The 21,368-nt window shown below is 42.9% G+C and overlaps 1 protein-coding gene across 5 annotated transcripts in view; it reads left to right on the top strand.

Moving 5' to 3' along the window:
- Positions 1-21,368, top strand: part of Stard9 (StAR related lipid transfer domain containing 9) — a 135,322-nt gene that overhangs the window by 109,667 nt on the left and 4,287 nt on the right. For all 5 annotated transcript variants that reach the window (XM_046460746.2, XM_046460747.2, XM_058584724.1 and 2 more), the window contains 4 exons: positions 459-10,631; positions 10,810-11,001; positions 11,435-11,618; positions 12,749-12,886. In XM_046460746.2, the coding sequence (XP_046316702.1) occupies positions 459-10,631; positions 10,810-11,001; positions 11,435-11,618; positions 12,749-12,886 (10,687 nt within the window). The remainder of the gene's footprint in view (positions 1-458; positions 10,632-10,809; positions 11,002-11,434; positions 11,619-12,748; positions 12,887-21,368) is intronic.

The raw sequence follows: 21,368 nt of genomic DNA on the forward strand, positions 1-21,368 counted from the left end.
CCAAATAGGATTTAATACTACATGTGATATATATAAAAGTTTCTTTTATTTACTATTTTTGTTTTTATTTCCTCACATCATTGATTGGTTAAAGAATGTGGGTTGGTTCTGTAGAATGTACCACTTTATAGATTTATCCATTTGATTCTATTCATTTTAATTGTTCATTTTTCTTCACCGTGCCTAAAGGCATGCTTAGAGTCAGTTTAATTTTTGTTATAAGAGAAACAGAGTAAGAGTATGGTACATCTGGGAGGGCCAGGACTATAGTCCACAGTTTTCTTTTGTACCTGTTGTGTTTTTCTCTGACCCTGATGTCTCTGATTGTAAGACACAGTGACATTGGATCTGATTTTTAACACTTTCAGAGCAAACTAAATGGAACTTCATATTCCTTCTGTCAATAGGATGTAGAGAACCTCTAGCTTTTTCTGAGATGCCTTTCCTTGTCTTCACAGGGTTTTTCTGAATTGGGACCTCTCTACTATGTTACCACCTATGCCTGACCCAACTCATCACATATCAGAGAAAAATCCATCAGAATATCATTTTCCCCAGACTGCTGCTTACCCTCCAAATACAAGGTGTCTCTGCAAAAATGGCCTCCATTCCCCAGGCCAGGCACAGCTGTATACAGCTAGAGGAGCCTTGACCAGGAAGGGAGCCTCAACTCCACACACCTGCCTCACTGTGAGCAGTGAGTCTGTTGACATTCAGGAAACGAAGAGAGTGGGTAAATGGCCCTATTGGATGGTATCTCGGGGCTTAACAAGTCTGTGCCAGTCGACTAACAAGCTAAAGCCAAGGGAAGGACCAAAGATCCTCACCCCTATCTCCCAAACCAGAAAGGCTAAGGGACTAGTGGACTCTAGCAGCAGTACACAAGCTGGGTGGCAAAAAGAAGAGAACCTTGGGATCCATGAGGCTGCTAAGGGAACCAGTTGCAGTTTCTCCTATCCCCATGGACTCAGGGAGGCAGCTAGGCTTGGAAAAATAGCCAAGACTTTTCAGGCAGAATCCAAACCACCTCCAAACAGGGCATTACAACAACATCAGAGAGTGCCAGCAGCTAGGATCAGAGACATTGCCAAAAAGTCTTCTTATTTGTCTAATAGCAGTCCTTTGAAGAGACAATGCAGTGTAGATGATCCAGACACCATGACTTCACTTACAGATTCCAGCCCAATAGTAGATTGTGCCAGAGAAAAAGAAAATGATTTATCTGACACAGATAGCAGTTATTCAGTAGATTCTCTCTCCTTTGTCTATGCCAAATCTTCATTGTTGAAGCTACTGAAACCAGAGGACCCTCGAGGAAAATGGGATCACCCAGAGCCAGAGAACTCCGAAAGTGACAACAGCCAAATATCTGAGGACTCATTGACTGAGAAAGGGTACCAAAGCCCCAAAGAAAGTCCCCAGTCCAGTCTTCCCACCAACGACCATGTCCACCCAAGGAACAGAGCTGGATCCACCGTACAGGACTTCACCACATCCTCAGACTGTGGTCTACTTGCTCATAGGAGCTTTTCCTTGGATAGTCTGATTAATGCTGAGAAAGAACTGGGGGAAGATCAACAGGGAGTAATTTTTCTTGATTCATCTGATGAGATGCCCACAGAGACTTTCTGGCACCTGCAGAATCCCATTCTGCCTATAGTAGACCAAGAGGTAACATGCAGACATGGGTCCACCTACCACAGAACAGGAGCTATGCTGAATGCCATCCTGCCAATGAACAGTTCATTTTACCTCAATCCTGAGCTCCAGCTCCATTGCAAGCAGCCTGAGTCACAGGTGGAGGTAAGCTACTCTGAACCAACTGACTCTCTCCAAGGCATACAGGTGTCAAGAGGGAGCCCTCTGGTGTCCATGGATTCCTGGTTTTCCTGTGACTCTAAAATCAATCCGAGTTCTTTATGTCCAAGTCCTGATGTCCAGGAAGTTCAGCCCTGTGGTGAGGAAAGGCCTGGATACTGGCTAAATATTGGAAAACTAAAGCCATTAGGTACAGAAACAGTCCTCCAATGTAGCTCAAAATTTCCCCAAGGCAGTACTGAGCTGCCTTGCAATGCAAGAGATGTGTACCCAACCTCTACTTCTGATACATCCAAGTTGTCACTTTGGGAAGCTCAAAGTTTTCTTCAACCAGCAGCTGATGGCAGCTTTCAGGGCATAAGTATTACTGATACAACGCAACAAGGAAGCTCTGAAGTTTCCCATGATTCTAGTGTGCCAACTGTGCTGGCTCCCTCTGCCACCTCGTTCATTTATGTAGGCAGTACCCATGAAAGGGACTGGGCTGCACTTCAGCAGAAGTACCTTCTTGAACTCTCTCATCCTGTTTTGGAGGCTGTAGGAAAGCCCAGGCTAGCTTTCCCCTGCCCTGAGGAAGACTCTAGTTCCCTGGCTGAAGCTTCTGGAAAAGGAAAAGATACTCGATTGTCAGTTGGTTCTGGGTTATCCACCAGTTCAGATTTCAACAACTTTCCAATCCATCTATCCAAAATCAAGCATTTGAGAGCAGAAAAAAAACAGGACAGTTTGAGAGCCAAATTAGAAATTGCTTCAGATTTCCTTAGCACTAGTGAGAAAGAAGTGAGTTGTAATGGAGCTTATTCAGCAGACTTAGAATCATTGGCTTCTGGATCAGAGAAAAAGATACAAAATTCTATGAAAAAAACATGTGAAATTAAACAGAATAACTTGAAAGAGTGCTTTAACAGTAGAAAACCTGGACTGATAACTTCCTCTGAAGAGTATTTCCTCCAGAATAATGCTTATCACAATAACATCACTGTATCCACCAAAACAGACCATTGGCCCCAAGGCCAGGCTCCTCTCAGAAACAATAGTACAATTCATCCAGAGCAATTAAGTCAAAACAGCCACCACCACCTACAGAAAGAGAAAGTAGATTGCCAAAAGAGCTCTAAGGAAGTAGTTGAAAGATATACAAATGTTTCCTTTGCCTTTCCATCAGGTCCAGAGCTGTACCTCCACTCAGCTCCCTGGAATCCTTTCCCATCTTCCCTGCAGCCACCTCCCTTGGAAACATTCTACATAACCAAAAGCAGGGATGCCCTGACAGAAACTGCCTTAGAGATTCCAGCTTACAGAGAAGTACATGTGCCTTCGCCACCCCCCAGGGAAGCCTGGGGCTTTGGTTACAACCACCAAGACCTTCAGGAAGCTTGTTTGAAGAATGATTTACCAGTGATATTTCAAAATTCCAAGGTTGCCCCATCTCAGCAGGTCACAGCAGAGATGCCAGTTGATCTGAAAACTAGAGAAGCTATTGGAGAGTTAGGGAAATGTGCTGGAAATATTAAAGAAGAAAGTCATAATTCAGTTTATGTTTTTGTTACTCAGAACAGACATTTTCTCCCTTCTACCAGCACAAAAGTATATGAATCTAAAAATCAAGTTGAAATTTTAAGTAAAAAGCACAATCTTCCAGCTCTGAAGGAGGGAAAAAAGGCCACTGTGCAGTCTCATTGCAGTGTTTCTTCAGGTAGTTCTGTGTCTGGAAAACCTTTCTTTTTTGTTGGTGGATCTGAAACAGGTGGGGAAGATGAGCAGAATCAGAATGCACTCCTGCAGCAGATTCAGGTCTGTGATATAAACAGACAGATTCCTTCTGGAGCCAGGTCTGATTTCATCTGTAAAACAACCAGTGTAGACCTTGAAAAGGATGTGGCAGGGGAAACTACTGTTTCTTCAAAGTTCAGATCAGTGCATCACAGAGTAAGCAGCCATATCCTCATGGCCCAGGATGAGAGCCTAACCCATAAGTGGGAAGGGAGGAATGAAATTGGGCTTCTTGGAAAAGCTCTTCACCCCAAAAACATCCCAGAAGAGTTTAAGCTTCCAGGGATAGAGTCTACCTATGAAAGATTTCAATCAGTTACATATGCTCAAGAAAGAAAGCCCAGTGAATGCAAGGGCCCAGGAGAGTCACAAGAAATATCAAACTACAAAGAAGAACCTTTGGGAAAGAAAAAAAATGAAAGAATTAGTAATGCTGATGAAATGGCTAGGCTAATTAGAAGTGTGATGCAGCTAGAAAATGACATCTTAGAAATTGAATCCAAGCAGCTTCATGCTTCCTCCACACCAGGTATCAGTAAGGAGTTTGTGTTCCAGGACCAAAGAGACCAGGAGAGTGATGACCATGTTCTGAGGCCAGGCAGCTCTGGAAACAATTTATCCTTCAAAGATCAGCCATCTTCTCCAAGACAGGCAGATGGAATTATTTTTAATGATAGTGAAACTAGGGAAGTGGAGGTAAATAGTCCTACTGTGGATGATCCTCAGGCACAGAGAATCACCCTGAGTCCCTTCAGTTCAAGGGAATGTGTAAAAGAGAGTCAGTCTGTAAGAGAGCACACCTACCTAGCTGGGTTAGACAGACCTGCTAGGAATACATGTGATTCTTTAGGAAAAGACTCAACTCACAGAGAGTCCACCAATACTTCTCTTGACCCAAGGAGAATGAAAACATTGACTAGAGCGCTATCCTTGCAGCCCAGGCCAGAAAGGTTTGAAAAGGGTGATGAGCTGGTAGATGCATCAGCAAACCCCAAAGAGCAACCTTGGAACTTAGGAAATCTTGAAGAACTGGAGACTATGAAAGGGTTTTTGGAAAGCCAAATTGCCAGACACCAAAGTAGTTCCAAGCCAGACAGACCAAAAGCTCAAGGTAAAATTGAAGAAATGGCCATGCAAAAGGAAGGGAGCCTACAAAATGAAAATAATATGGTGTTATCAACTCAGAAACGTCCTAGTTCAAGCCAGCACCCTATGGGCACATTTTTCAACCAGGAGACTATCGTCCCATTACTGAGCCAAACAGATTTCTCTACAGCTACTTCTCACCAAGATCTGAGCAATACCTTGCCCTTGCATTCTCCAAGACTGCCAAGAAGTTATATTCATTCCTTTGTTACTGAAGAAGGCATCTCTTCATTTGAGTATGTGCTGAATCCTACAGTATTGAAAATTCATAACAGTCCCTTGATAACTGAAATTGATTATCAGAACCAGAGTGGAGAGACCAGAAGCCACAGCCCTCAGGGAAATGATAGAGGGGGCTCTGCCATGGAACACTCTGCTTGGTGTGGATCTGTGATACATAGAGCCATGGGATCTCATGGTCAGTCTAGTGCACCAGAGAACACTCCCCCAGGGACAGAGGACAGGATAACAGCAAGCACCAGCCCCCAACACCAACAAGGGGAACTCAGAATCACTTTGATGGGATTGAGTACTCAGGAAGGTTTTGGTTCTGAAGTTGAGGCAGCTATCCAAAAAGAAATACGAGCCAGTTCCTTGAACAGTATCTCTAGGCAGTTTGAAAAGAGGGTCAGCTTCTCCTTAGAAGAGAACAGTGACCAAGGCAAAGGGGCAAGGCAAAAGGCAGAGAAGGAGTCTGAGGACCCAGGCTTCCCTACCAGTGGGGCTTGTTTAGCACCTGTTTCCCTGCCTAGGGTGGCTGATCCAGAGCCCAGGCAGTCAGAGCATTCTGTCCCTATATCCATGTGCCTGGCTATCTTGGAGGAGGTCAGACAGGCAAAGGCCCAGAGAAAGCAACTTAATGACTTTGTGGCTGGGGGGACAGTCCTTCCTCGTTATGAAACTTCACTAGAACCTGAATGTTCTTCAGGGGCCACTGGCAGGCAGTGTAAGCAAATGGACCAGTTAGTGTCGGATGGGATCAGGAATGAGGGTAAAGCACAGGCATTGCATGTAGCATCTCTGTCTGCTACACCAAGACATCTGTTGACTGATGAAGGGAAATCCCAAGCCATACCCCTCTGTGAAAACAGCTTTCCATCTCTGCCCAACACTGAAACTAACAGAGGGCCACAGCATCCTTCACAGGCTTCCTCTCATGTTGCGCCTGCTTTAGACAAAGGGCATTGTACTAGAGAACTGAGACATGTCCTTGGAGCAAGTGAACAGTTTATATGTCACTCTGGTTCTCCTGAAATCACAGAGAAAAAGAAAGAAGCACCCAGAACACCTTCCTATGCTGATCCTTTGGCCTTCAGTGGGCTTTTTTCACCAGCTGTAGAGGGAGACAGAAGAGTGGGATCAGAAAAAGCAGTGTCTGCCTTTTCTTCTCAGGCCCCTTGTGATGATCCTGGGTTGATTCTGCATGAACAAAGTCAGTCAGCTTCAGGGGAGACTGCAGAGGACATGTCTTCTGGCATTCAGGACAGCAGCCCAGAGCAGGAACTTAAAACTCAAGGCACCACATATGAAGGAGGCTTGGATAACTGCTCTGTGAGTGCACAGGAAAAAAAAGCAGCTCATTTTGAAAGTCAGTCTGTGATCTGTAATGTTCAGAATTCTTTAAGCTGCTTAGGGCCTAAGCAAGACTATGTCCAATGCCCCGAGGTTTCCAATGGCTCAGAAGAAGGGAAAACAAGTCCAAAACTACATGCTGTTCTGCCTGGAGGCCTGAGAAGCATTGAACTGGAAGCTCCCACACAGCAGCCTGAGAAGTGGAAGGGGAATGTTGGGTCTGGGATGGCCGAAACCTGTAGGTTTGGCAGCATAAATCCCAGGCCAACTCCATTGCAAGATCAAAGACCTTGCAGATGCCCAGAGGAAACCAGAGATCCCCTTGTCTTCTCAGGGAACACTGAAAACAGCAGGACTCTCAGTTCATCTAGAGAGGAAGAAGAGAGCAGAACTGTTCCTTGCCAACAACTCTGCAATTCTCAACCCATTGCTACTCATGCCTCTCCCTCCCATTGTTCCATTTCATTGGTTTATAGAGATGGTGACCTGGAGAAAGGAATTCCCAAGGCTGCCCTACATCCTATCCACCCACCCTTCATAGTAGCTTCTAGGGTCTGTGAAATGCATCAGATAGGAGAGAGTTCTTCCAAAGAATCCCATGTGCTCTTGGCACATGGCCTTGAGCCCAAAGGCTTTCACATGGAACTTGGGCCAATAGACAGCCCCAGTTTTGAGCCTTCTACTAGAACATCTGTTCTATCTTTAGCTCAAAGTTCCAGCTCCCTTTCTACCCCTGATATAAGGACAAGTTCCCTCATCCACTCAGCTGCTGAAGGAAGTTCAAGGTCCATAGGGAATCAAGAAGAAAAGCTTGCTGAGAAAGCTAGCCCAGAAGTTGAGGTTGTCTCTTTCCCAGCAGCCATGTACTCTGAGCCACTGAGGAATCTGAAAGATAGCTCTGTATGTGGCCACAATGTGCAGGCGTCTCAAATGAAGCCAGAACCACTTGCAACAACGCACAGACCACACACCCTAAATTTAAATGAGAGCTCAGTTGAAAGTGAGCTGGTGGTTGTAGAGCCACAACTCAAATGTTTAAGAAAAACCATCAGATGCCTTTCAGAAAAGCTACAGTCTTCTGCCCAGTCCAGGGATCACAACTGCTCAAATCCTCCTGCCAAACTTGTAACAAGGTTAAAACCTATCTGCTATCCTCAGATTGACAGTCTTTGGGAGGAGGAAGAGCAGCAGAAAGATCAGGCTTTAGGAGGTAGTGAAGACCCTATCCAGGTCAGGAATTCCCCACCCTCTAATGAAGGTGATTTGGACAGCTGTCACACTAGCAGTGCTAGGAGAGAGGAGATGTCTGTCCCCAAGACTCCTGCATCCCAGACTTCCTTATCAGCCTTTGAAGACCTAGCTTTTGCTCCTCTGGAGCAAAGTAAAGTTCCACAGTCTGCTGCCCAGAGGCCTAGCCAGCACTGCTTTGATAAGGAGCAGCTAGCTCCCCACTGTAAGTGCTCACTTCCTGTAATTGCAGTTTTCTCTGGCCCCAAACACTCCAAGTCCTATCCCAGACCCCAGTTCTCTGTGGTCAGCTCATCTCGATCTCTTCAGGAGCTGAACTTGAGTGTGGAGCCTCCGTCCCCTATAGATGAAGACGCATCAGGGCCTAATATACTGTGGGACCCACATCTCAAGACCTATTCCTTGGAAAATCAGGTGTCAAGAATGTCTACAAAGGCTGAGGTTTGTAGTCAGAAAGTTTCATCTAACTTGGACAATGGCCATGCTGATCACAGACCCCCGAAACCTGCCACCCCTCCCTACCCAACGTCTTCCACACACTCATGCATGCCAATCCCTGATTTAATGACCGGCTGGATGTCTAGTTCTTTGGAACAGGCCCAACAAGGAAAGCCAGAGAAACTGGGTATCCAGATTAGGCCAGAGAATTGGTACTCTCAGATGGACAAAGAAATGTTGCACTTTGGTTCCAGTGATATTAATCCCTACCTTCTACCCTGGTGTCCAGAGGAACCTGTACACATTGGTTGGAAACAATATGTGTTTGGTAGTACAGTCGATGTCTCCTGCACCCAGAAACCCCATGGCCTAATACCATCAAATGTGGCCAGGTGCTCCAGCATGGACAGTGACTTAGAAGAACAGAGCTCCCCCTTCCACTCTCACCTCAGTACTTTTGCCAAAACCCAGGACTTGTCAAGCACACACAGCAGCACTGATAATATCCAAGGTTCAAATGAGGCCTGGGAAGTATGCAGTTCCTTGTTTCCCTTGAGGGACTCCCACATTCTTACAGGCCATAAAGGACTAGCCCCCATTTTGGGTTCTGACAAGAAAACCCAGTTCAAGGGCACCATTGATGAAGCAGGCTGTCTGAGGAGTGAGCACACCCTTCCTTCAGCTGAAGGAAGTTCTGCAGGTCTACTTGATGAGATTGTGTTGCTGTATCCACCGGCGGCAGACTGTCCTGTGGGATTGACCAGAACGAATACCTTTGAGCAAGGCACACAGACTCTGGGCTGCAGGCTCCCCTGGAGCTGTGCCAATATCTCCTCTGCTCAGCCTGATGCCAGTACAGGGTCAGCCTGTGACCTGACCTCCTGGACCAGCATGCACAACCTATCTCTCCACCTCTCACAACTCTTGCACAATACCTCAGAGCTACTTGGGAGTCTCTCTCAGCCAAGTGTGGCCAAAAAAGAACAGAGCACCAGAAGAAACACACCAGATGAGGCCCCACAAGCCCTTATGATGGATGGTACTACTCAGACCACTGTGGATGAGGAAATCCAGACTGACCTGGCCTTATCCCCTCTGGACCTCCAAACCTCCGAAGCCAAATCTCAGGAAGTCAGTGTGATCCTTGAAGTTCTGGGCTCAGATGTTTCAGCCATGTCTCAACAGAAGGGAGATATCCCAGGGACACTTCAGAGTACAGAGGCAGAGGAAACATCATGGAAAATGGCAGCACCCCCAGATCTTCATGAGGAAAGCACCCACCATAGGCTGCAGAGCCCTCTAATACCGTTATCCCACAAAAGGGAGGTACTGTCCAACCTCCCTTCTATAAGCCCACCAGCATCTCCCAATGCTTCCCTGCCTCCCAGTTCCCAGCCAGAGGAATCTTCTTGCATGGTTGTCAATAGCCCCAACTGCAGCATCTGTCTTACCCCTGGCCTCTTCCCCAGTACTTCAGGGGGGTCCAACCAGGAACCTGAGGTCCAGGAGAAGCTGAGCCCTGGGAGTGCCTTGATGGTGGACAGGGCCTCTTCTCCAATCCTCACATTTAGTGCTAGCACACAAGAGTCAGGTCTGCTCTCAGGTGCTCTGATTCTTTCTGCTCCCTCTGATTATGCTCTTGAAAGCCACCAGGAGCTGGACTCCAGCCCAGACCTTGTCTTTGGTGCTCCAAGACCTCCAATGGATAATTATTCTCAAACTGCTGATAAGTTAGGTGGCTCCCAGAGAGTTGAGACTCTGGGTAGAGAAGGCACAAGTTCCTTAAGAAGGAGTAATGAGAGCTTGTTCCTTGAGTCAAACTCCCCTTGCACCACACAACAGAGTCTCAGACTCCAAGTTAGCCTCTTAGGGAAGCCCCCTCAGCAGCTGCAGCCCAGGGCCACCACTGAGGTCCAAAGTAGACTGCCACCTCTACCACCCTGGGACAAGAGCCAGAGGCTGGCCAGTAGCTTTGTGCCTGAAAAGGTGGCTTCCCCAGAGCATAGCTTGCTGAGCACTAGGGGGCCAAGTCCGTGGCAGAGCAATCCAGAAAATGAAGGAGAGAATTCAATACTTCCGGTGGAGCCACAGCCTACTCTGAACCTCTCCTCTTCAAGGAGAAGCCTCCAGCACTTCAGCCCTCATCCTGTCTCTGAGTTGACTGATACTGCAAGCCTTCAAGGTTGTAATGTGGACCAGCCTCAGGCTTGCCAATCTGAGGGAATGCCGTGCCCCAGTTCCCAGGCATGCATTGCCCCCCAGCGTTGTAGCCTGAGGGACCTCCTGGTACATAACAAACTTAGTAACTGGGATGGGGTTCAGAATGACTCTTTTGGGGAATTGAGTATAAGCAAGGAACTGGGGGCCATCACTGTTCTCAGCCCTGGGGAGCAGATTCAGAAGCCCCCACAACCTCCTGATGACCAGAGCCAGGATCCTGAGTGGTCCCAGAGGGAGCAGATTCCCCTACAAGTTGGAGCCCAGAAGCCGTCACTCAGCCTGGAACTCACAGAAGCAAAACTGCACCATGGCTTTGGGGAGGCAGATGCACTGCTTCAGGTGCTGCAGAGCGGAACAGGGGAGACACTTGTTCCTGAAGAACGTATGATGTCCACCTGGGAGGAGCTCTATGCTAGGTAAGGGTCCCAGCCTGAAGGGCAAGGGTGGGTTGAGGTAAAAGAACCTGAGAAAGCTAATGGCTGAACTTTTCCCTCTGTCCTTGCTCATTTGGGACTATTCCAGAGAGGGTCAGAGAGAGCTTGGGGGAAGGACACGCAGGGACAGTTTCAGTGACTCAATTCCATTTTGTTGCAGGCAAAAAAAAGCCATTGAGACCCTCAGGAGAGAGCGGACTGAGCGACTTCAGAACTTCCGCAGGACAAGAAGCCCCCCAAAACAACTGAGCCTCCTACCCAGCAGGGATCTACTGACCCAGAACTTTGACTTGCCCAGCAGGCGCCGAGAATACCTGCAACAACTGAGAAAGGATGTTGTAGAGATCACCAGGTGAAGATGGTCCCAGAACCCTGCAGGGAGCAGGCTCTGTGTGGTAGAGGGAATCATGGGGAGCGGGGGCTGGAGTTTTAACATCCGGGAGGGCCCTGCATGCCTGTGGTCAAATGGAAGTGAATGTGGGAGACCAGGGCAAATGGAAAAAATAGTGTGTAAGAGGGAATGAGATGAGAAGGGGTTGGACAGAGAAGTTATGGGAAAGTATAAACAATGGCTCTGATACAAAGCAAGCCTACAGACATGGACCCCAGAATGCCTTGTTCCTCTCTGTCTAGCAATCTACCTAAGGTTGTAAAAATCAAACTTCATGACCCTGTGGGCAAAGGGAGGAGGGGATCTTCAAGAACATGGCATTGAGCTAGACTTGGGTGGGCTGGCCAGGACTGTCATGTAAGAAGATACCTTTCCATCCTGTGATCTTCTACAGGAGCCCTGAGTCAGCATCAAGGTCTGCTCCCTCACCCTCTGACATTGATCTGATGCTGCGCAACTATCAGCGGGCCCGTGAGGAGGCCAAGACGGAAATTGCCAAAGCACGGGACAGATTGAGGGAGCAAACTGAACAAGAGAAGTTGAGAATCCGTGAGCAGATCATCTCCCATCTGCTGAGGGTGAGGAATGGGGTGACTTCAGGATTGACTGGGGCAGATCTGGAAACTGGGGTAGCCTTCACTGTGGCGGTCTGAGGATATAATACTTAGAGGAGAGCTGGCACCAAGGGCACCAAAGCTGGGCTCACTCTTTTTTTCAATTGTTTTTTTTAGTTATACATGACACAAGCATCCATTTTGACATAATTATACAAGCATGGAATATATCTTGTTCTAATTCAGGCCCCAGTACTTCTGCTTCCCCTTTCCTCCCCCACTTCCTGTTCCCTTCCCTCTACTCTACTGATCTTTCTGCTGTTTACCCAATTTTTTAAAAATTTAATTCTTGTGGGTGTATATGATGGTGAGATTCATATATGTGCATAGGAAAGTTATGTCAGATTCATTCCACTGTCTTTTCTTTTTCCATCTCTCCTCCCTTCTCTTCATTCCCCTTTGTCTACTCCATTGAACTTCAATTCTTTTTTTTTTTTAATCGACCCCTATTGTGGGTTAGCTTCCACTATCAGAAAAACATTTGACCTTTGGTTTTTGGGAATAGCTAATTTTACTTAGCATGATAGTCTTCAGATCCATCCATTTACCAGCAAATGTGATAAAGTCATTCTTCTTAATGGCTGAGTAATATTCCATTGTGTATATATATCACATTTTGTTTATTCATTCATTTGTAGAAGGGCACTTAGGTTGACTCCATAGCTAAGCTATTGTGAATTGATGTGGTTGCGTCACTGTAGTATGTTGATATATACCAAGGAGTGGGATAACTGGGTCAAATGGTGGTTTCATTCCTAGTTTTTTGAGGAATCTCCATGCTGTTTTCCAGAATGGTTGCACCAATTTGCAGTCCCACCCACAATTTATGAGGGTACCTTTCCCCCCACATTCTTACCAACATTTATTAATACTATTTTCTTGATAATTTGGGCTCACTTTCTTGACATCCTCATCAGACTGGGCTCCTATCTCCAGGTGGTATATAGTCAGGGTGGGGAAGTATGAAAGTGAGAGGCCATGGTGGGAGGCACTGGGGGATAAGTAATGGGAGCTGTGGAAGAGATGGTTTGGGAAAGGAAATGTGGGTAGTGAGGTGCATCAGGAGCTAGATGATGATGATCTGTTCTTCTCAGGAAGAGGAAAGACTACACACCTTGGCCAACTCCAGCTCTCTATGCACCAGCTCCAATGGAAGCCTCTCCTCTGTTGTCACTTCTGGTTACAATAGCAGCCCGGCCCTGTCAGGCCAGCTCCCGTCCCCAGAGAGTGTGGTGAGTGGGCAGATGTGGGGAACAATCTCTAGGGGTCAGGACTGTTGAGAGTTTTTTAGCAGGACCTCATGCCTCCTCGAGGCCACTGCTGTCATAAGTTCTTCCCATGTGCTATGACCTTTAATCTTCCCTTTAGTTCTGCTTTCCTCTCCCTCTGTGTATTCATTCATAAATGAATGTTTATTATGTATTCAGTGTTTTAGGATGGACACAGCAGTGAACAAAACTGTTGTTGTTGGGGTTTTTTGGTGCTGGGGATAGAACTCTGGGGCATTCAACTACTGAGCCACACCCCCTTCCCTTTTTTGTATTTTATTTAGAGACAGGGTCTTGCTGAGGGCCTTGCTAAGATGCTGAGGCTGGCTTTGAACTCTCAATCCTCCTGTCTTAGCCTCCTGAGCCACTGGAATTACAGGTGTACACCACACCGCCTGACTAAAACTGTTTTCCTTAAACAGACTGTTAGAGGATAAACAGCTTATTTGCTGGCTAATGTTGCAAGAGGTTATTTGGAAAAGTGATGCTAAGCCAGTACAAAATAGAGGATCTGACCTATTCTGCAAGGTCAATAAAATTATCTGAAGAGAGTGCATTTAGGCTGAGACCAGAAGGCTAAGAAGTAGTTAATATAAACAAAGTGGTGCTGGTGTTGGATAGTTGTTCGTTCAGTAAGTGAGGCCTTGAGGAAGGGAGAGTCTGAGGAGCTAAATGGAGGCCATTGTGGCTGGAATATGTAGTGAGATGGGAAAATGACATGAGAAAGGACTAGAAAAGGCCAAATCATATAGACTATATTGAGAATTCTGGCCGTCTCTAATCCATTTGATGTTGATACTCCCCCAAAGTGACAAAAAGCTGTTGAACTTAGTGAGGCCCTAACCAACTTAGTGAGATGCTGTCTTGAAATAAAAAATAAAAAGTGCTAGGAGTGTGGCTCAGTGGATTAAAAAAAAAAAAAATCCTTGAAAACCTTTGTTTAAGTAGGGGAATAGAATGATGGGATCGCAAGAGGAGGAGGCAAGAGCTGCTGTGGGGAGACCCGAAAGAGGCCTGTGGCAAAGTTGGGCTAGAGGTGGTGGTTGCCTGGGTTTAGGGTACTGCCAGTGAAGAAACAGGTGGTGGGTGTAATGGGGAGCGCATCTGTAGAGCTTGAGTGTCAGAGGAAGTAAAAGACAGGAGTCAAAAATGGCATACAACTTGAGTTGAGCAACTGAAGGAATGATGGTATCAGTGATGACAAGGAACACTGGAGGAAGACCAAGTTTTGTGGGGAAGATCATGAATTTGATTTCTCCCTTATTGAGTAGAAGATGTGAGAAATCCAGGTATAGGAATTAGAATCAAGTGGGCAGTTGGAAATATAGATCTAGATCTAGAGCTCAGAGTAAAACCTGCCTGAGGATAAACATTTGAAATTCACTTTATAAATAAAACTTCACATGGTAAAGATATTAATATTCAAACAACAGCAAAGGACAAGGTTTTAAGTGCCTCTTTCAGTCTCTATTTGCCTTCCCAAAAGCAGTCATCTTATCCCAATTCAGTTTTTATTTCCAAAGATATATGAAGCTATGTGAACATGACTATCTTTTGTAAAGCACATAATGCAGGCATGCAGTAGCCACTTTGTTTCTTTGCTTTTTCCCTTAAAAATATATTTTATATATCACTGCATATCAGTAAATTTGTTGCTAACTTTTCTTTTTCTTTTTTTGGTGGTATTGGGGATTGACCACAGGGGCATTCTACCACTGAGCCATGTCTTTAGTCCTTTTCATTTTTTACTTATTTATTTATTTAGAGTTTTGCTAGGTTTCAAAACTTGGGATCCTCCTGCCTTGGCATCCTGAGTTGCTGGGATTATAGGTGTGTACCACTGTACCTAGCCTGAGTCATTCATTTTTTGAAATTTATTTATTTATTTTAATTAGGTATATATGACAGCAGAATGCATTTTGATTCACTGTACATAATTGCAGCACAACTTTTCATTTCTCTGGTTGTACACAATGTAGCGTCACGCCACATGTGCAGTCATACATGTACCTAGGGTAATGATGTCCATCTCATTCCACCATCTTTCCTGCCCCCATGCTTCTCCTCCACTCCCTTCCCTTTGTCCAATCACAGTTCCTTCATTTTCCCCCATACCTCCCCTCCCCCATTATGGATTAGCATCCACTTATATAGAGAACACATTCGGCTTTTGGTTTTTTGGGATTGGCTTACTTTGCTTAGCATGATATTCTCCAACTCCATCTATTTACCTGCAAATGCCATGATTTTATTCTCTTTTAATGCTGAATAATATTCCATTGTGTATATACACCACAGTTTCTTTATCCATTCATCTATTGAAGGGCATCTGGGTTGCTTCCAGTTTAACTATCGTGAATTGAACTGCTATAAACATTGATGTGGCTGCATTATTATAGTATGCTGATTTTTAAGTCCTTTGGGTATAGATTGAGGAGTGGGATAGCTGAGTCAAATGGTGATTCCATTCCAAGTTTTCTGAGGAATCTCCATACTGCTTTCCAGAGTGATTGTACCAATTTGCAGTCCCACCAGCAATGTATGAGTGTGTCTTTTCTCCCACATCCTCACCAACATTTATTGTTACTTGTATTCTTATAACTGCCACTCTGACTGGCTTGAGATAAAATCTTAAAGAGTAGTTTTGATTTGCATTTCTCTAATTACTAAAGATGTTGAACATTTTTTCATATATTTGTTGATCGATTGTATTTCTTCTTCTGAGAATTGTCTGTTCAGCTCTTTAGCCCATTTATTGATTGGGTTGTTTGTTTGTTTTTTTTTTTTTGGTGCTTAGCTTTCTGAGTTCTTTATATATCCTAGAGATTAGTGCTTTGTCTGATGTGCATGTGGCAAAAATCTGCTGCCCAAATGTAGACTGTCTGTTCACCTTATTGTTTCTTTGGCTGAGAAGCAGCTTTTTAGTTTGAATCCATCCCATTTATTGATTTTTTATTTTATTTCTTGAGTTTTAGGAGTCTTGTTAAAGAAGTCGGGGCCTAATCCAATGTGATAAAGATTTGAGCCTAATTTTTCCTCTATTAGAGCAGAGTCTCTGGTCTAATTCCTAGGTCCTTGATCCACTTTGAGTTGAGTTTTGTGTGTGGTGAGAGAGAGGGGTTTATTTGCTGCATATGGATTTCCAGTTTTCCCAGCACCATTTGTTGAAGACAGTTTTCCCAGCACCATTTGTTGAAGAGGCTATCTTTTTTCCAGTGATTGTTTTTGGCACCTTTGTCTAGTATGAGATAACTGTATTTATGTGGGTTTGTCTCTGTGTCCTCTATTCTGCACCATTGGTCTATATATCTATTTTGGTGTTCATACCATGCTGTTTTTGTTACTATAGCTTTATAGTATAGTTTAAGGTCTGGTATTGTGATGCCGCCTGTTTCAGTCTTCTTGCTAAGGATTGCTTTGGCTATTCTGGGTCTCTTATTTTTCCCAAATGAATTTCATGATTGTTTTTTCTATTTCTATAAGGAATGACATTGGAATTTTAATTGGAATTGCACTGAATCTGTATAGCACTTTGGGTAGTATGGCCATTTTGACAATATTAATTTTGCCTGGTGGCTGGGGATGTGGCTCAAGTGGTAGCGCACTCGCCTAGCACATGTGAGGCACTGGGTTTGATTCTCAGCACCACATAAAAATGAAATAAAAATATTGTATCCACCTAAAAAAATAAAAATAAATAAATATTTTAAAAAATATTAATTTTGCCTATCCAAAAGCATGGGAGATCTTTCCATCTTCTAAGGTTTTCTTCAATTTGTTTCTTTAGTGTTCTGTAGTTTTCATTGTAGAAGTCTTTCACCTCTTTTGTTAAATTGATTCCCAAGTATTTTATTTTATTTTTTGAGGCTAATGAGTCATTCATTTTTAACAGCTGCATAGTGTTTATCTCTTGTTTTTCTTAAAGTTTGATATTTTGTATAGGTAATATATTTATATAGTAAAAAAGCAAAAAGATAAACATATGTGAAAGGAAATTGGCACAGGACTACATAGACACACCAAGGACAAAAGCAAAAGCAGATTTATTGTCAGGAACCTGTCAGACTCTCTCAGACACAGAGAACAGCAACTTCTCTCTCAAGAATTACTTTTAATAGGCCAAGTAAAAGCCATGGGTTAGGGGCGGGGTTAGCCCTTGTGATTGGCATAGCAAGCGTCACCTGATTTTGGTGAATGCAAGTTTTCATTTCTGAAGACAAAAATAAGCAAGTTTCTGTTTCTCAAGGAAGAAACAGCAGTTATTTCTTAAGAACAGAACTTGAGTCATAAAATGGGAGTGGGGAAACGAAGATAGCTGTAGTTATGCCAACAATATGTAGAGGTAGATAGGGAATCCCTATTCTCACTCAACCTAGTCCTTTTGCATCCGAGGAAAGCAGTGTAGTTTTTTGGATGGATCCTCCTAGAGATCTTTATACATACTGTTCTTTACCTCCCCCCACCCACCCAGTGTACCTTGGAGTGCTTTCTATTTGAGTATGTGGAGAACTAATTTTTTTCTTCATTTCTTCTTCGCACTCCATTGTAGAAATGTACTGTGACTTATTTAACTATTCTTCCAACTTAGGTTATTTTCAGTATTTTGCTGTTATTAATGATATTGCAGTGAATAACTTTGTGCCTGAATCATTTCATATATGTGCAGATAAACCTGTGGGATAAATTTCCATAAGTAGGTTTGTACAAAGAGTTCATGCATTTGAGAACTGGGGTTGTGGCTCAGTGTTAGAGCACTTGCCTAGCACATGTGAGGTACTGGGTTTGATCCTGAGTACCATATTAAAAAAAAATAAATAAAAGTATTAAAAACACCCCTCAGTCTTCATTAAAAATGAATATGAAATTTTGATACCTCTTGATAAAGTTACCCTCACAGATACACTAATTTACATTCCCATTAGCAAAGGGTAGGAGTCTGTTTCTCCCTATTCTCTCATCAATTTTTCCAATTCTTTTTTGTTGTTGTTGTTCATTGTTTTTGTTTTCCTTGTATAACTGGGCATTGAACACAGGGCCTCATGTATACTAGGCAAGTGCTCTACCACTGAACTACATCCCCTGACCTCTTTTTAAAAAACATTTTATGTTTGAGACAGCATGTCTCTATATTGCTGATGCTGGCCTCCAACTTGCAATCCTTCTGCCTTAGCCTCTGGAATAGCTGGGATTACTGATGTGTGCCATGGTGTTCTACAAATGTTGTGTTTTCTTGTAAAAAATAGTGTCTCATTTTTCTCATATAGGATCTCTTTTATTAAAAAAAAAAAAACATCTATTTAAATATTTTTCTTTTTTCTGAGCCTCTGTTTATGTCCTTTGCTCCTTGTTTTTTTTTCCTTACCAAATTTTAAGAGTTCTTTATATAATAACAAGAATTAACCCTTTGCCTTATATGAGTTACAGATATTTTTTTCCCAGTGCTTCACTCTTTATCAACTTTGCTTGTTTTGCTTGGGACAATTCAGAAATATTTATTTATCAGCCAGCTATAGTGGCACATACCTGTAATCCCAGCAACTCAGGAGGCTGATGCAGGAGTATTGCAAGTTCAAGGACAGCCTCAACAATTTAGCAAGGCCCTAAGCAAACTAGTGAGACTCTGTCTCAAAAAATAAAAAGGACTTAGGTTATGGCTCAGTGGATAAGCACCCCTGGGTTAAAAAAAAAAAAGTGTTAAGAAAGATTTATTTATTTATCAACTTTCTTTTTATAGTATTTAAGTTCTCAATAGAAATTCTTTATAACTTTGGAATGGAGTATGTTTCTAATTAAGAATTTCTCCCCTGATTTCTTCTAGAACTGCTGTGGTCTTATTTTTCATATTTACATATTTAAATCTTTGTTCCATTTATAATTATTTTCACATTTGTTGTGAGGTGTGTATCCAACTTTATTCCTTTGGGTGGCTATCTGCTTGTCCCTGTAGTGATTATTAGGTATTCATCTTAGCCTCACCAGGGCACAGTGTCCCTTTTCCCTGTACTAGGGCTTAGAATGAGCCTACTCTCTTGATAGCACCAGTCCTCCCAAGCTCCTACCTTGCCCTTCCTTTCCTGAGATTTTTCAGAATATTTTTCCTTGTCTATTTTCTGTGTGAAATTTAGGATCAGATTTTCTAGTTCAATTAAGAATTTGTTAGTATTTTTATTATTTTTTTTCATATTGGGGATAAACCATTGAGCTATATCCCTAACCCTTTTTATATTTACTTCTTTTAAATATAGGAAGACAGGGTCTCACTAAGTTCTTAGGGTCTCACTAAATTGCTGAGGCTAGCCTCAAACTTGCAATCCTGGACTGGGATTGTGACTCAGTAGTGGAGCACTTGCCTGGTATATGTGAGGTACAGGGTTCGATTTTCAGCACCACATACAAATAAATAAAATAAAGGTCCACTGACAACTAAAAAAGATATTAAACAAACAACCCCCCGCAAAAAAAAAAAAAAAAAAAAAACCCTAACTTGCAATCTTCCTTTTCATTATCCGCCAAAAGAAACCCCATGCCACTCGTCATTTCTCCCCAAACCTACCATTCCCCAACCTTAGGCAACCTCTAATTTATTTTCTGTCTCTACAGAAAGATTTGATTATTCTGGACATTTAATATAAATGGGATCATATAATGACTGGTCCTTTTTCACTGGCTTCTTTCTCTTAGCATAATATTTTCAGGATTTATTAGTTTCCTAGAATCTCTGTAACAAATTATTGCAAACAGGGTAGCTTAGAACAATACAAATTTACCCTGTCATAAATTTGGAGGCTACAAGTTTGAAATCATGGTTAGCAACACTAGGCTCCCTCAGAAAGCTCTTGGAGAAAATCTGTTCCATGCTTTTCTCTGAGCTTCTGGTGGTCACCAGCAATCCATGGCATTCTTAGACTTGTAGCTGCATCTCTACAATCTCTCCCGATCTTTATATGTTGGTCTCCATGTATGTGTGTCTCCTGTGTCTTCACATGACTTTCTTATAATATCATCAATCATTGGATTTAGGGCCTACTCTAATCCAGGATTATCTTGACTACTGAATAAGATTATATTCATAGACACTTGGGTTAGAGCTTCAACATATCTTTTACTGGAGACAGTAATTCAATCCATAATATGGATGCATTCATTTGTAGCATATATCAAAATTTCATTCTTTTTTTCTGGCCAAATAATCTTGCATTGTATGAACAGACCACACTTTGTTTATCTGTTCATCAATTGATGGACATTAAGGTTGTCTATCAGGTTGTGTCTGTCATTTTGTTACTTATGATTAATGCTGTCATGAACATTCCTGTGGAAGTTTTTTTTTTTATTTTTTAAAGATTCGATGCTGGGGACTGGGTTGTGGTCAATGGTAGAGCGCTTGCCTAGCATGTGTGAGGTACTGGGTTTGATTCTCAGCACCACATAAAAATAAATAAAATAAAGGTCCATTGAGAACTAAGAAAATATTAAAAAAAAAGATTCAGTGCTGTATTTCTGTTGATGGTAAATCAAAATATGTTTTAGCAATAGCATTAATTTAATGGTTTTTTAAATTAACATTTTTTTCATTTCTTCTGGGTTTGAATCACTGGATCATAGAACTGCCAGACTATTTTTCAAAGTGGCTATACTATATGCATTCCCGTCAGCAGTATTTAAGCAGTATATATGTTTCTCTACATTTTCGCTAACAGTTGGTGTTACTATCTGTCCTCTGTATTCAGAGATTCCACATCTATAGATTTAACCAACCACAGGTTGAAAACATTGTTTTTTTAAATGTTGTTATTGATGTGTACCAGCCTAAAGTGGTTATATCTACACTGAACACAGGCTTTTCTTCTTCTCATTGTTCCCTAACAACTATTTACATACTACTTCATGGCATTAGGTGTTATAATAACATAGAGATTATTTAAAGTATTTAGGAAAAAGTGGAGTGTTTGCCTGGGTTATATGCAAATATTTGTGTTTAAGTGACTTGGACATCCTCAGAAGGTCCTGGAACCAGTTCCTTGCACAAGCTAAGGGGGATGACTGGTTTTGGTTGTAGCCACCAGAGTGGATGTAACGTGGTACTACATGGTTTTAGTTGCATTTCCCTGATGGCCATTTGTGGATCTTCTTTGGAGATATGTCTATTCAGATCTTTTGCTCATTTTTTTAAAATTGAAGTTTTGTCTTTGAGTTCTTTATATATTCTAGTAAAAGTCCTTCATCAGGTATAATTTACAAAATTTTCCCCACATGTGTGTTGTCTTTTCGCTGTCCCTTTGAAGCACAAAGTGGGTGTTTGTGTTGTTGTTGTTTGGGATTGAACCCAGAGTGTTCTACTACTGAACAATATCCCCTTTTATTTTTTATTTGAGACAGGGTCTTACTAAGTTGCTGGCCTAAAACTTGAGATCTTTCTTCCTCAGCCTCCCTAGTTGCTGGGATT

Source organism: Marmota monax, unplaced genomic scaffold (genome assembly GCF_021218885.2).
Source record: "Marmota monax isolate L192 unplaced genomic scaffold, Marmota_monax_Labrador192_F-V1.1 WCK01_AAM20220418_F8-fsc00001, whole genome shotgun sequence".
Taxonomy (NCBI): Eukaryota; Metazoa; Chordata; class Mammalia; order Rodentia; family Sciuridae; genus Marmota; species Marmota monax.